The 14,394-nt window shown below is 40.3% G+C and overlaps 1 protein-coding gene across 2 annotated transcripts in view; it reads left to right on the top strand.

Moving 5' to 3' along the window:
* Positions 1-14,394, top strand: part of IPO9 (importin 9) — a 60,814-nt gene that overhangs the window by 14,797 nt on the left and 31,623 nt on the right. For both annotated transcript variants that reach the window (XM_028120241.2, XM_028120242.2), the window contains exons 2-6: positions 7,415-7,476; positions 7,697-7,783; positions 8,549-8,750; positions 12,986-13,074; positions 13,835-13,921. In XM_028120241.2, the coding sequence (XP_027976042.1) occupies positions 7,415-7,476; positions 7,697-7,783; positions 8,549-8,750; positions 12,986-13,074; positions 13,835-13,921 (527 nt within the window). The remainder of the gene's footprint in view (positions 1-7,414; positions 7,477-7,696; positions 7,784-8,548; positions 8,751-12,985; positions 13,075-13,834; positions 13,922-14,394) is intronic.

Here is a 14,394-nt window from a genome sequence, read left to right as displayed (position 1 = left end):
ATGATCCCAGGGTCCTGAGATGGAGTCCAGCGTCAGGCTCCTTGCTGAGCAGGGAGCCTGCTTCTCCGTCTGCCTACCACTCCCCCTGCTTGTGCTCTCTCTCTCTCTGACAAATAAATAAAATTTAAAAAAATTTTTTAAATTAAATTAAAAAAAGAAGAAAGTAACTTTAGTTACAGAGAGGAAAGCCAAACAATGTACTCATTATGAGCAATAAAAATAATAATAGCACAATAACTGATTTTTTACAATGTGCTTATGGTGGGCAATATAAATAATAGCACAGTATATGATTTTATTTTAGTTACAGAATTTTTTAAAGATTTTAAATTTAAAGGCAGATACTTAACTGACTGAGCCACCTAGGCGTCCCAGTTACAGAATTTTTATTTCTCTTATGGAAAGAACTTTTAAGATCTATTCTCTTAGCAACTTTCAAATATACAATACAGTATTATTAACGATAGCTGACATGTTGTACATTACTTCCCCATGACTTACTTATTGTATAACTGGAAGTTTGTGCGTTTTGACTCTTCCATTTTGGCCCTCTCCTCCGTCCCACCCACCCCCCCGGCAACCCGCCCCCCCCACACACACAGTTTTCTTTATCCATTCGTTAGTCAGTGGACATTTAGTTTGTTTCCATATTTTGGCTATTGTAAATAATGCTGCAGTGGACATGGGGGTGCATATATCTTTTCAAGTTAGTGTTTTTGTTTCTTTGGATAAATACCCAGAAGTGAAAATGCTGGATCATGTGGTAGTTCTATTTTTAATTTTGGAGGGAACCTCCATTCTGTCTTCCATAGTCGCTGTACCAATTTACATTCCCGCCAACAGTGCACCAAGGATTCCTTTTTCTCCACATCCTTGCCAACACTTGTTATTTCTTACCTTTTTGATAATATAATAGTATCCTAACAGATGTGAGGTGATATTTCATTGTGGTTTTGATTTGCATTTTCCTGATAATTAGTGATGTTGAGCATCTGTATGTCTTCTTTGGAAAAATGTCTATTCAGATCCTCCACTCAGTTTTTAATTGGATTGTTCTTTTGCTGTTGGGCTGTGCGTGTTCTTTATACACTTGATATTAACCCCAATCAGACACCTGATTTGCAAATATTTTCTCCCATTCAGTGGGTTGCCTTTTCATTTTGTTGATTTCCTTTGCTGTGCATCAGCTTTTTAGATGTACAGGCATACTCTGGAAACGCTGTGGGTATGGTTCCAGATGACGGCAATAAATCAGATATTGCCGTGAAGCGAGTCAGATGAATTTTTTGGTTTCCCAGTGCATATAAAAGTTATGTTTACACTGTCTTCTGTTAAAGTGTGCAGTAACATTACGTCTAAAAAACAGTGTACATGTCTTAATTAAAAATACTTTATTGCTAAAAGATGCTGATCATCATCTGAGCTTTTAGCAAGTCAGTCTTTGCTGGTGGAGGATCTTGCCTTGATGTTGATGGTTGCTGACTGATCAGGGCACTGGTTGCTGAAGACTGGGGCAGCTATGGCAATTTCTTAAACTAAGACTACAATGGAGTGTGTCACATCAGTTGATTCTTCCTTTCCCAAATAATTTCTCTGTAGCATGCAATGCTGTTTGATAGCATTTTACCTACAATAGAACTTCTTTCAAAATTGGAGCCAATCCACTCAAACCCTGCCACCGTTTTATTAAGTCTATATATTATTCTAAATCCTTTGTTGTCATTTCAGAGATCTTCACAGCATTTTCACCAGTAGATTCCATCTCAAGAATCCACTTCTTTTGTTCATCCATAAGAAGTAACCCCTCATCCATTAAAGTTTATCATGAGATTGTAGCAATTCAGTCACATCTTTAAGCTCCACTTCAAATTCTAGTTCTCTCACCATTTCCACTACATCTGCACTTATTCCTCCCCTGAAATCTTGAGCCTTTCAGAGTCATCCATGAGAGTTGGAATCAACTTCTAAACCCCTGTTAATATTGATATTTTGATCTTTTCCCATGAATCACGAATTTTCTTAATGGCATCTAGAATGGTGCTTTCCAGAAGCTTTGCAATTTGCCCAGATTCATCACAGGAATCACTATGTATGGCAGCTATAGCTTTACAAAATGTATGTCTTTTTTTTTTTAATAGATTTTTGTATTTATTAGAGGGTGAGAGCATGAGCAGGGGGAGGGGCAGAGGGAGAAGCAGACTCCCCCGCTGAGCATGAAGGCCAATGCAGGGCTCAGTCCCAGGACCCTGGGATCATTACCCGAGCCAAAGGCAGACGCTTAATTGACTGAGCCACCCAGGCGCCCCTCAAAATCTATTTCTTAAATAGTAAGATTTGAAAGTCAAAATTACTCTTTGATTCTTGTGCTACAGACTGGATGTTGTGTTAGCAGGCATGAAACATTAATCTCGTTGGGCATCTCCATTAGAACTCTTGGGTGAGCAGGTGCATTGTCAGTGAGCGGTCATATTTTGAAAGGAATCTTTTTTTTTTCTGAGCAATAGGTCTCAACAGTGTGCCTAAAATATTCAGTAAACCAAGTTATAAACAGATGTGCTGTCATCCAGGCTTGTTCCATTTATAGAGCACAGGCAAAGTAGATTTAGCATAATTCTTAAGGGCTATCGGATTTTCAGAATAGTAAATGAGCACTGGCTTCAATTTAAAGTCACTGGCTACGTGAGCCCTTAACAAGCAAGTCAGCCTGTCCTGTGGAACTTTGAAGCCAGGCACTGACTTCTCTTTAGATGTGAGAGTCCTAGATGCCATCTTCCAGTATGAGGCTGTTTTATCTACATTGACAATCTGTTGTTTAGGGTAGCCACCTTCGTGAATGATCTTAGCTAGACCTTCTGGATCACTTGCTGTAGTTTCTGTATCAGCACTTGCTGCTTCAGCTTGCATTTTTATGTTACGGAGACAGCTTCTCTCCTTAAACCTCATGACCCAACCTCTGCTGCTTCAAACTTTTCTTCTTCAGCTTCTTCATTTCTCTCAACCTTCGTAAAATTGAAGAGAGTTAGGCCCTTGCTTTGGATTAGGCTTTGGCTTAAGGGAATGTTGTGGCTGGTTTGATCTGTCTGGACTACTAAAACTTTCTCCATATCTGTAATAAGACTGTTTTGCTTACCATTTTGTGTTCACTGGAGTAGCACTTTTAATTTCATTCAAGAACTTTTTCTTTGTATTTACAACTTGGCTAACTGGCGCAGGAGGCCTAGCTTTCAGCCTCTCTTGGTTTTGGACATGGCTTCCTCCCAAGCTTTTTAAAGTGTGAGACAAGTACCTCTTCCTTTCACTTGAACACTTAGAGGTTATTGTATGGTTATTAATGAGCATAATTTCAATATCATTGTGTCTCAGGACTAGGGACACCCAGAGAAAGGGAGAAAGAAGGGGAAACAGTCAATAGAGCAGTCATAACACAACATTTATTATTAAATTCAGAGTCTCATATGGACACAGCTTGTGTTGCTGCAAAACAATTAACATTGAGGATCACTGATCACAGATCACTATAACAAATGTAATAATAATGAGAAGGTTTAAAATATTGTTGAGAATTACCAAAATGTGTCACAGAGACATAAAGTGAGCAAATGCTGTTGAAAAAAATGGCACTGGTAAATTTGCTCAACACAGGGTGGCCCCAGACCTTCAATTTGTAAAAAACTCAGTATCTACAAAGTACAGTAAAGCAAGGTGCAATAAAACAAGGTATGCCTGTAGTCACATATTTGTTTTTGCTTTTGTTGCCTTTGCTTTTGGTGTTAAATCCAGAAAACCACTGGTAAGACTAATGTCAAGGAACTTACCACCTATGTTTTCTTCTAGAAGTTTTATGGTTTCAGGTCTTACATTCAAGTCTTTTGAGCTGTTTTTTGTTAGTTTTTGTGTATGGTGTAAGATAGAGGTCCGGTCTCATTCTTTAGCAAGTGGCTGTCCAGTTTTCCGAACACTATTTATTGAAGAAACTGTCCTTTTCCGCATTGTATATCTTGACTTCTTTGTCATAAATTAACTGACCATAGGTTTATTTTGGGGCTCTCTTCTGTTCCATTAATCTATGTACCTTTATGCCAGTTACATACAATTTTGATTACTTTAGCTGTGTAAATTAATTTGAAATCAGGGATGTCTCCAGCATTGTTCTTGCCCAATATTGCTTTGGCTATTTGGGGTCTCTCGTGGTTACAAATTTAAGGATTGTTTGTTCTATTCCTGTGAAAAATGCCATTGGAGTTTTGATAGGGACGGCCACAATAACTGATTTTTAAAGTTTTTACTGTGTGTCATGTATTGTTCTCACAGGATTGCTTGGTATCTTGATACCGACCATTGTCCTTATTTTGTAGATGAGGAAACGGGGGTTTAGAAAATAAAACTTGCCTAAATTCAGACATAGTAGAATTTGAGCCTAAACTTGCCTAATTCCAGAATCCATGCTCTTAACCTCACTGATCTATAGCTCCCTCCAAAAGGGGACGATGCATCTGTTGTAACCTGATCGCCTACTACCACAACCAAACACATCTGAAAACCTACCATTCATTCTCTCGAACAGTGCTGTCCAGTAGGAATATAATGTGAGTCACAGGTGAAATTTTAAATTTTCTAAAAGCAATGTATTGAAAAGGTAAAACACACAGGTAAAAATAATTTTTAAAACTATTCATTTAGGGCGCCTGGGTGGCTCAGTTGATTAAGCGACTGCCTTCGGCTCGGGTCATGATCCTGGAGTCCCGGGGTCGAGTCCCACATCAGGCTCCCCGCTGAGCGGGGAGTCTGCTTCTCCCTCTGACCCTCTTCCCTCTCGTGCTGTCTCTCATTCTCTCTCTCTCAAATAAATAAATAAAATCTTTTAAAAAAAACTGTATTCATTTAGCCTAATGTGTGTAAAGTATCATTTCACTACATAATCAGTGTAAACATTACTACAATATTTTGCATTATTTTGTTTTCATACTAAGTTTGCAGTTTGATCTGTATTTTACATTTATAGCACATGTCAATCCTCACTAGGCACATTTCAGGTAGCATGTAGCCATTTGGAGGTAATGGCTGCCATGTTGGATAGCACAGCCCTGGAATGTGAAGTGTGACAATTATGATGTACTCCTGGTCTTATATTCTTCTTCCTCATTTGACAATAGACTCCTTTGCAAGTGAAAATTAGATCTAATTTTTTTTTTTAAGTTTTTTAAAAATTTTTATTTATTTGACAGAGAGAGAGACAGCCAAAGAGGGTACACAAGCAGGGGGAGTGGGAGAGGGAGAAGCAGGCCTCCCACTGAGCAGGGAGACTGATGCAGGGCTCAATCCCAGGACCCTGGCATCATGACCTGAGCCAAAGGCAGATGCTTAATGACTGAGCCACCCAGGCGCCCCAGATCTATTTTTTTTTTTAATTTTTGTAGTAAAATATACTTAACATAAAATTTACCACTTTAACCATCTTTAAGTACACACAGTTCAATGCCATTTAATACATTCACATTGTTATACAAGTGTCACCACCATCCAGTCCCATAATTCTTTTCATCTTGTAAAAGTGAAACTCTGTAAACCCATTAAATAACTTCTGGTTTTCCTCTCCCCCACCCCCTGGCAACCTCTGTTACACTTTCTGTATTTATGACTTTGACTACTCTAAGTACCTCATATCAATGGAATCATACAGTATTTGTCCTTTTGTGACTAATGTATTTTGTTTAGCATAATGTCCTCAAGGTTCACCTATTTTAGCAGTGGTAGCATATTGCAAAATTGTCCTTCCTTTTGAAGGCTGAATGATATTCAGTTGTATGTATAATACCACATTTTATCTGCTCATCTGTGGTTGGACACTTGGGTTGCTTCCATCTTTTGGCTATTGTGAATAATGCTTGTGCTTGCTCTCTGTCAAATAAATCAATAAAATCTTTTTTAAAAAAAGATTATCTTGGCTCTTTGCGGTCCCTTGAGATTCCATATGAATTTTGGGGTAAGTTTCTGTTGCTGCAAAAAAAATCACTGAGATTTTTTATATGGATTGCATTGAAGGATCTAAATTTTAATGTGGGAGTAAGCGTTGCTTATAAGTCTCTCAATATGCATTTCAAGTTTACTGCTCACATTGCTTATTGGAAGCTGTTTACTTTTTTTTTTAAGATTTTATTTATTTGACAGAGAGAGACATAGCGAGAGGGGGAACACAAGCAGGGGGAGTGGGAGAGGGAGAAGCAGGCTCCCTGCCGAGCAGGGAGCCCAACGCAGGGCTTGATCCCAGGACCCCGGGACCGCGACCCCAGCCAAAGGCAGATGCCTAACAACTGAGCCACCCAGGCACCCCGGAAGCCGTTTACTTCTAACAGTTATATTTTTAGGACTAAACCTGTTAAAGCCAGATTTTCTTAGACTTAATTATCTCTTATCTGGTAGTGTATATCAGAGCAACTCCTGAAATCTCACCTATTAATTTGTCTTCGGGGTTAGATAGTACTGGTTTTCAGTTAGCTACTACATTCATTGGTCTAAGAGGAAGGTGTTGCCATCTTGGAAGAGGAGATGGTTGGAAGATGCTATGCAGTGATTGGAGAAAATGAGAGCACTGGAACTAGTAACTGTGAGCAGCCATGTCCTGCAGGCCAACCTGTTTCTCTTCCTTAGAAGAACCAATCTTAGCAGTTATCAGCACTTTTATTGATTTACTTTTTAAAAGATTTTACTTATTTATTTGACAAAGAGAGAGCACAAGTAGGCAGAGTGGCAGGCAGAGGGAGAGGGAGAAGCAGGCTCTCCGCTGAGCAGGGAGCCAGACGCGGGGCTCAGTCCTAAGACCCCAGGATCATGACCTGAGCCGAAGGCAGCCGCTTAACTGACTGAGCCACCCAGGTGCTCCAGTTATCAGCACTTTTTTTTTGTTTAAAGATTTTATTTATTTATTTGACAGAGCGAGAGCACAAGCAGGGGGAACAGTAGAGGGAGAGGGAGAAGCAGACTCCCCGACAAGCAGGGAGCCTGATGTGTGGCTTGATCCCAGGACCCTGGGATCATGACCTGAGCTGAAGGCAGATGCTTAACCATCTGAGCCACCCAGGCGCCCCGAGTCCTTTTTTTTTTTTTTTAAAGATTACATTTATTTATTTGAGAGAGAGAATGAGAGAGAGCATGGGGGGGGGGTCAGAGGGAGAAGCAGACTCCCTGCTGAGCAGGTAGCCCGATGTGGGACTCGATCCCGGGACCCCAGGATCATGACCCGAGCCAAAGGCAGTTGCTTAACCAACTGAGCCACCTAGGCGCCCCGCCCCGAGCACTTTTAAAAACAATAGATCAATCTCCTTTCTGAAATTTTTCTTGTTGGCATCAGGGTTAAAGCTCAGTATATTCCTATGGCTTTCCTGGGTGCTTTTACTCACAAAATTTTCTCTTTCAGAATTTGGTGTTCACCTGGCAGAGCTGACCGTAGATCCCCAGGGAGCACTGGCAATCCGTCAGGTAATTCCAGACTGGCCCAATTTATAAGTAATTTCCCTTTTACTTGGTAATGAAACTTTCTTATTGGAAAAAGAAAGAATTAATGCCAGTTTACAAATAACCTAGGATTTTGTACTAGATTTAGATATACTTCAAATGAATGTATCAGGCTATGTATATATGTATGATTTTTACATATGAAAAAGGTCTTGCTGTACTACTTGGCTTGTTCTTTTTGCAGCTGGCATCAGTCATCTTGAAGCAGTATGTGGAGACTCACTGGTGTGCCCAATCAGAGAAGTTTAGGCCTCCTGAAACTACAGAAAGGGTAAGGAGAATTATTTAATTAGTGTTCCTGTAGAGATTTGAGGAGCCTTCTTAAGATACTGAGCTGTCACTATTATTTGACAACATGGGGCAGTCAGAAGACTAGGCAGAAAAGATCAATTGGTAGCTGACATTATGGGCAACATGCTGTAAGTAAGAGAGCTCCTGTATCAGGCTGACCTGTGTTCAGATTCCAGTTCTGCCTTTTACTAGCTGTGAAAATACTAGAAAAGTATTTTAACTTCTTAGCTTCAATTTCCTAAATATCTAAAATTAGAATTAAAATTTCAACTCCAAAGAATTGTTTGAGGATTAAATGAGATAATGTTTCTACTTAGTACAGCACTATGCAGCCATTCTGGGCCCCCAAGAAATTTTGAGTACAAGGTCTAGGGCAATGCTGTCCATTGGAACTTTCTGCAGTTATGGAAATATTCTGTATCCGTGCTGTCTGGTGCAGTAGCTACTGGCTGTATATGGTGTTGAGCACTTAAAATGTGGCTGATGAACCTGAGAAACTGAATTTTTTATTTCATCTAATTTTAATTAATTTAAATTTAAAGGACCACAGGTAGCTGCTGTAATGGACAGATAAGTTTAGGGATCAAAGATGAACTCTCTGAATGAATGATTGTCAAGTTTGTATATTGGAGTTTTTGATATGCAGTATCTTACGCACATTGTTTTTCCAACACATAAATTGGATAGAACTCTGCCAGTCACTTACAACCTGGTCTAATGGCAAGTGGGCTTTTCTCCTCTGCAGGCAAAAATTGTTATCCGGGAGCTATTGCCCAATGGGTTGAGAGAATCAATAAGTAAGGTGCGCTCCAGTGTGGCCTATGCAGTGTCAGCCATTGCTCACTGGGACTGGCCTGAAGCCTGGCCCCAACTCTTCAACCTGCTCATGGAGATGTTGGTGAGCGGAGATTTAAATGCAGTCCATGGAGCCATGCGAGTGCTGACAGGTATCAGAAGTTTTTCCCTGGTGTTGGTACTTGGATCCCAAGAACACTTATGAGATGTGATGGAATGGCTCTGACCGATAGGAATTGATATTTATAGCTCTTCTTGATGCTCCTCCTCCCTAGTTTTTAATCTCCGTGTCTATCCTCCTGCTCTGTTGACTCTTTCCAGGGAATTAAGTTGGTATAGTATTTCTACTACTATGAAACCTTAACCATTTAAGGATAGAGTAATTGCATAGTAGTTAAGGAGTCAGATTTCACTTCATATTCTGGTTTTACCTTGACCCAAGTTACTTAGTCTCTTGAGCTTGAGTTTCCTTGTATATAAAATGAAGATAATGGTAGTGTTTACCTGAAGAGGTCTTTTGGTAATTTTAAAAAAGCTAAATCTACATAAATTGTTTAGCATAATAACTGACATGAGGTAAGCACTCTAAATTTTAGCCATTATGGTAATTATCATTATTATATTAATTTTCTACTTAATTCAACCACAGTAAATTTAAGAACAGTCAAAATTTTTATAGGAATATAAGAAAGAAGATAAAAGCAGTGTAGCTATGTAATTCTTACCTTCCCTTTGGTCAGCTTAGAGAATGTAGCATTTGGTATCTTTTTTTTTTTTTTAAGATTTTATTTATTTATTTGAGAGAGAGAGAGAGAGACACAGCGAGAGCAGGAACAGAAGCAGGGGGAGTGGGAGAGGGAGAAGCAGGCTTCCTGCAGAGCAGGGAGCCCGATGCGGGGCTCGATCCCAGGACCCTGGGATCATGACCTGAGCCGAAGGCAGACGCTTAATAACTGAGCCAACCAAGCACCCTGTAGCATTTGGTGTCTTTTCTTTCTTTCTGTTCTAAGAAGGTAATAAAAATATTTACAGAAAAATACTTTTAGTCGGGTGCCTGGGTGGCTCAGTCGTTAAGCGTCTGCCTTCGGCTCAGGTCATGATCCCAGGGTCCTGGGACCGAGCCCCGCATCGGGCTCCCTGCTCTGCAGGAAGCCTGCTTCTCCCTCTCCCACTCCTCCTGCTTGTGTTCCCTCTCTCGCCGTCTCTGTCTCTGTCAAATAAAGAAAAATAAAATATTAAAAAAAAATACTTTGTCTAAGGAGATTTGGTGGATATCTCATCTAAGCTTGATTAATCCATTAATCTCTCACAGAACATAGAATCCAGAACCTGAATTTCCCAGTCTTTCGAGTTCTGCCCTGCTTCCCAGTCCCCTAGATGAAGTCACTACTGTTTTGCCTCAAGGAATCCTTATCTGGATATTAGCCACCTTCTGTTGATCTTTTAGAAATTGTATTTCCCCTCAGTTCATACAGACTTGTGAAATGTCTGTCTATATCTTATCTCTTTCTCTGTGCCCTAGCTTACCTGAAATGTAGTCCTACCTAGTTATGAATGCCATTTCTTTTTTTTTTTAAGATTTTATTTATTTATTTGACAGAGACACAGCGAGAGAGGGAACACAAGCAGGGGGAGTGGGAGAGGGAGAAGCAGGCTTCCCGCTGAGCAGGGAGCCCGATGTGGGGCTCGATCCCAGGACCCTGGGAACCTGAGCCAAAGGCAGACACTTAACAACTGAGCCACCCAAGTGACCCTCTTTTTTTTTTTTAAACTCTCAGTTTATCGAACTTAGCATCTGGTCCCAGTTTTACTTGTCCATGTTCTATTGATGGTAGATAACGTCAATTCTCTGTCCAAAAGCAAATTCATCATCTCCTTTTGTTTCCAACTTCCTCTTCGCATGTCCTGGCTGCCTTTTTGAACTACCCGCTTTATTCCTGTTGATTATCTTTGATAGGTGCTTGGGGTATAGAGCAGACTTACCAAAAAGATCAAAACATTCCTTGTTCAGGTTTTCACTTCCCTGCTTACTACTTCCCTTGCTTCTCTTGTATGACTCATTGTTTAGGTAATTTCATATACCCCTCTCTGTGGAATCAGCCACCTAGGATTCTTTATTTACAATTTGATGGTGCCAAAATATCAGTTAACAGATATGTCTTCTACCAAGGAAAAGCATGTTCCCCTCCAGTCTTCCAACACAAAGTTCACCTTTTTTAAAAACCTGAAGGAGGGGCGCCTGGGTGGCTCAGTTGTTAAGCATCTGCTTTCGGCTTAGGTCATGATCCCATGGCCCTGGGATCGAGCCCTGCATTGGGCTCCCTGCTCGGCGGGAAGCCTGCTTCTCCCTCTCCCTCTCCCCCTGCTTGTGTTCCTGCTCTCACTGTCTCCCTCTCTGTCAAATAAATAAATAAAATCTTTAAAAAAAATAAAAACCTGAAGGAGAGGGTGCCTGGGTGGCTCAGTTGGTTAAGCGACTGCCTTCAGCTCAGGTCATGATCCTGGAGTCCTAGGATTGAGTCCTGCATTGGACTCCCTGCTCGGCGGGGAGTCTGCTTTTCCCTCTGACCCTCCCCCCTCTCATGCTCTTTCTGTCTCATTCTTTCTCTCTCAAGTGAATAAATAAAATCTTTAAAAAAAAAAAACCTGAAGGAGAAAGACGGTTGTACATTTATCATAGTTGGAATACTGTAGAACCATCATTGTGCTTGACTAAGGAAATCACTGTTGAATGAGATCACTCTTCTGTCAGCCACAGGGAAAGAACTATGGGGGAAATGGGTATTGTTTTATATTGGAGTCAGCAGACACAGGATGGATAGCTGCCAACCTCCATTCCCAGATAGCTGCTTCACATATTTTCAGATGAGGATAGATGGTACTCTCACAACAGCAACTAGGTGTACGTGAAGATGGCAGGACATGGTGTATGGACAGGAGCCCAATAGGAGAATGGGACTGATTCTCTTTGGGGCTTTTTTTAAGATACTATATACTTTTTTAAGCCTTTAGTAAGCTTTCCGTTAAGCTTATCTATTTGTAAATGAGAGCTAACACTAATGGTGTGAAGGAAATGCAAACATAGCAGCTAAGGATTGAAATATTTGACCACAGGTATAGCGCTTTTTTTTTTTTTTAGCCTCAAAGAAGTTTGGAGATTGAGATATTGCCAATGCCCCACACCTTTTCTGACTTGCTGAATGACCTCAGAAAACTTATTTTGGACTTGAGCTTATAAAATGTTAATCAGTAAGGACTACTAGGAATGATTATAGGAGAGTAAAAAATGTGATTAAGCACTTTATTAGAATTAAGCTAAACTGCATTTTTTATAAAACTTGTTTTCATTAATATGCTACTCATCACATTTGTTTGGACTAATTTCTTTGGATTTCTGGATGAAATAAGAACACTCATTTTATTCAGAGTTGAGAATTTATTCTTCAGGAGGAACCCAAGCTAGTAAAGAAGACTCAGTATTGAATATATGATCTTCATTTGACTTCTGGTGATTGATATTGCCCAAAATTTGTGGGATATATTAACCTTGAAAGTGCCGACATGCATTTCTAGTTGTAGATCCTCCTGAAAGATGCCCCAGGTGATTAGCTCCATGTATGTAGTGATAATGTGGAATTGCCAGGAAAAGCAGCAGATAAAGTGAACAGACACTGGAACTCAAGGGCTTGTATTCCACAGATTAGTAACGTGAACCCCAGCGTCCTTCATGCTGTCTTAGTGCCTTGTGCGGAAAGTGAAGCAAAAGACCCGACCCCTATTTCCCTCACCTTCTTCAAGTCTCATTTCATGAATAGGTTGCTTTTTGCCACATTCATATGGTAATCCCTTCTGTTCCAATGAGCGGCAGCCTCTGACTTCTAGGTCAATAAATGTCATTCACTGGGAAGAGTAACATAAACAGAGTGGAGTTGAAGCCTAGTAAGCCTGCGTATATTTTATTGTGTTCATCAAAACAACTCACCAAGGGAGAATATTGAAAATGGAACAAAAGGTAAGACATCTTGAAGTGCACCTGGATGTTGACGATCAGGCATAAATTAGATTAATACAGGATTTCCCTAAGGTGACCTTACAAGGACTTTTACCCAGCTTTTACAAATTTTCTTTCAATATTTTTTTTTCAATATTTATATAAAGGTTTTTTTGTCAATCTTATGTATTTTCCTTTATCTTTGTACTGTTCTCTTCCCTTCTAACAAATAATAACTCTTGCACCTTTTCCTTCCCCAGAATAAGACCATCAGGCCAATGTCTTTACCGGTATGCTATCTGCTTGGGAACTGCCACCTAGAAGCAGTTCAAAAATTTTCCCACTTATATCTTTATAAAGCACTATTTTTTTATAGTACTCCTTTTTCCTCTGTAGAATTCACTCGAGAAGTAACAGACACACAGATGCCCCTTGTTGCTCCGGTCATTCTTCCAGAGATGTATAAGATCTTCACTATGGCCGAGGTATGAAATCTTAGCTCCAAGGTCCCAGCGAGTAAGAGCTGCTCAGGTTCTGGTCAGCCTCCACATCTCCTATGGGAAACTGTTGTGTTTGCTGCCTATCCCCATACCTGAAGACCAGAACTGATGGAGATCTGAATCTGGATTAACCTTAGATCTTTCACTTATAACTGCGAGGACCCGCCTTTGATGAGAGAATGAAATAGCATCTGCATTGTTTCTTCATATATCTCCTACCTCCTGGCATCCTGCAACCCCTGAGTACCTACTGCTTTGTGTTACCTCTAGCCTCTTGTCGAGGCAGCCCACCTAAGCTTGTTCACCTCAGTTAAGTGTGTGCAAAGCAATCCATCACTGCATTGCCCATAATAGGCTTGTAATATATATACAGTGTAAATAAACTGTGAGTGCCTAATGGGTAATGTTTTAACCTCCTATTCCTCTCTGCCACCAGCTAAGGGTCTCTTTTGAAAGAAATACTTTGACTGTGTTGAAATTTCAAGCAGCACCCAGCCTTATATTTTTAATCACATCAGCCCACAGAGGCCTACATAAAAGGCTAATTCCACTGAGTTCTAACATTCTGCTGGCTTTTATTCTCTGAATTATAGAAGAAATCTGTCCTGGATATGAGTAGATGATGTTTCCCTTCTCTAGGGAATCCAGTCCCATGTCAGGATTGAGAAGTCATAGTTTTTCTTCTAGTCACAGATATGCAGACACAGACACGCCTATCTCATGGCTACGCTGTAACTTTTCACAGGTGTATGGCATTCGAACCCGTTCCCGAGCTGTGGAGATTTTTACGACTTGTGCCCATATGATCTGTAACATGGAAGAACTGGAAAAGGTAAGGAAGCGTTTGGGTTAGTAACAGATTTTATGCTTAAAAATCTCTGTGCCTTCCATTAGAGGCGTAGCAGTGACTTACTTCAGTAGTACCAGAATGCACACTGATTTAATCAGAGTTGTGGATGCATTTAGCATTTTGATTACATTTTTCATTTGTATGTAGTTTAGCTTCCTTTTGTTTGAGCCATATTTCTTCAACCACCTTATCTTGAATCTTTTCATATGAGCCATTGCCCAGAACTTCACTCTCTTATGGCCCTCTCACGTGAGACGAAGCTAGCTGAAAAACACGAACCCCTGTCATTTAGAAGCAGTTTTGAAAAGTTGGTCTTATATATAATAGCTTTTAAAAAGGCCATGATGAGGAACTGCAGGGGTTAGAGAAGAAAACCGAAATTTTGGGTAACACCTCCAGTGACTTTATGGCCGCACTCTTGGAACCCAAGCTGGAAGAAATCTTTGGATGCCTCA

This window comes from Eumetopias jubatus, unplaced genomic scaffold, assembly GCF_037043125.1.
Source record: "Eumetopias jubatus isolate StellerSeaLion01/CBP00866 unplaced genomic scaffold, mEumJub1_p1.0 scaffold_12, whole genome shotgun sequence".
Taxonomy (NCBI): Eukaryota; Metazoa; Chordata; class Mammalia; order Carnivora; family Otariidae; genus Eumetopias; species Eumetopias jubatus.
The sequence above is the reverse complement of the archived record's forward strand: the minus strand, read 5'-3'. Positions and strand labels throughout refer to the sequence as shown.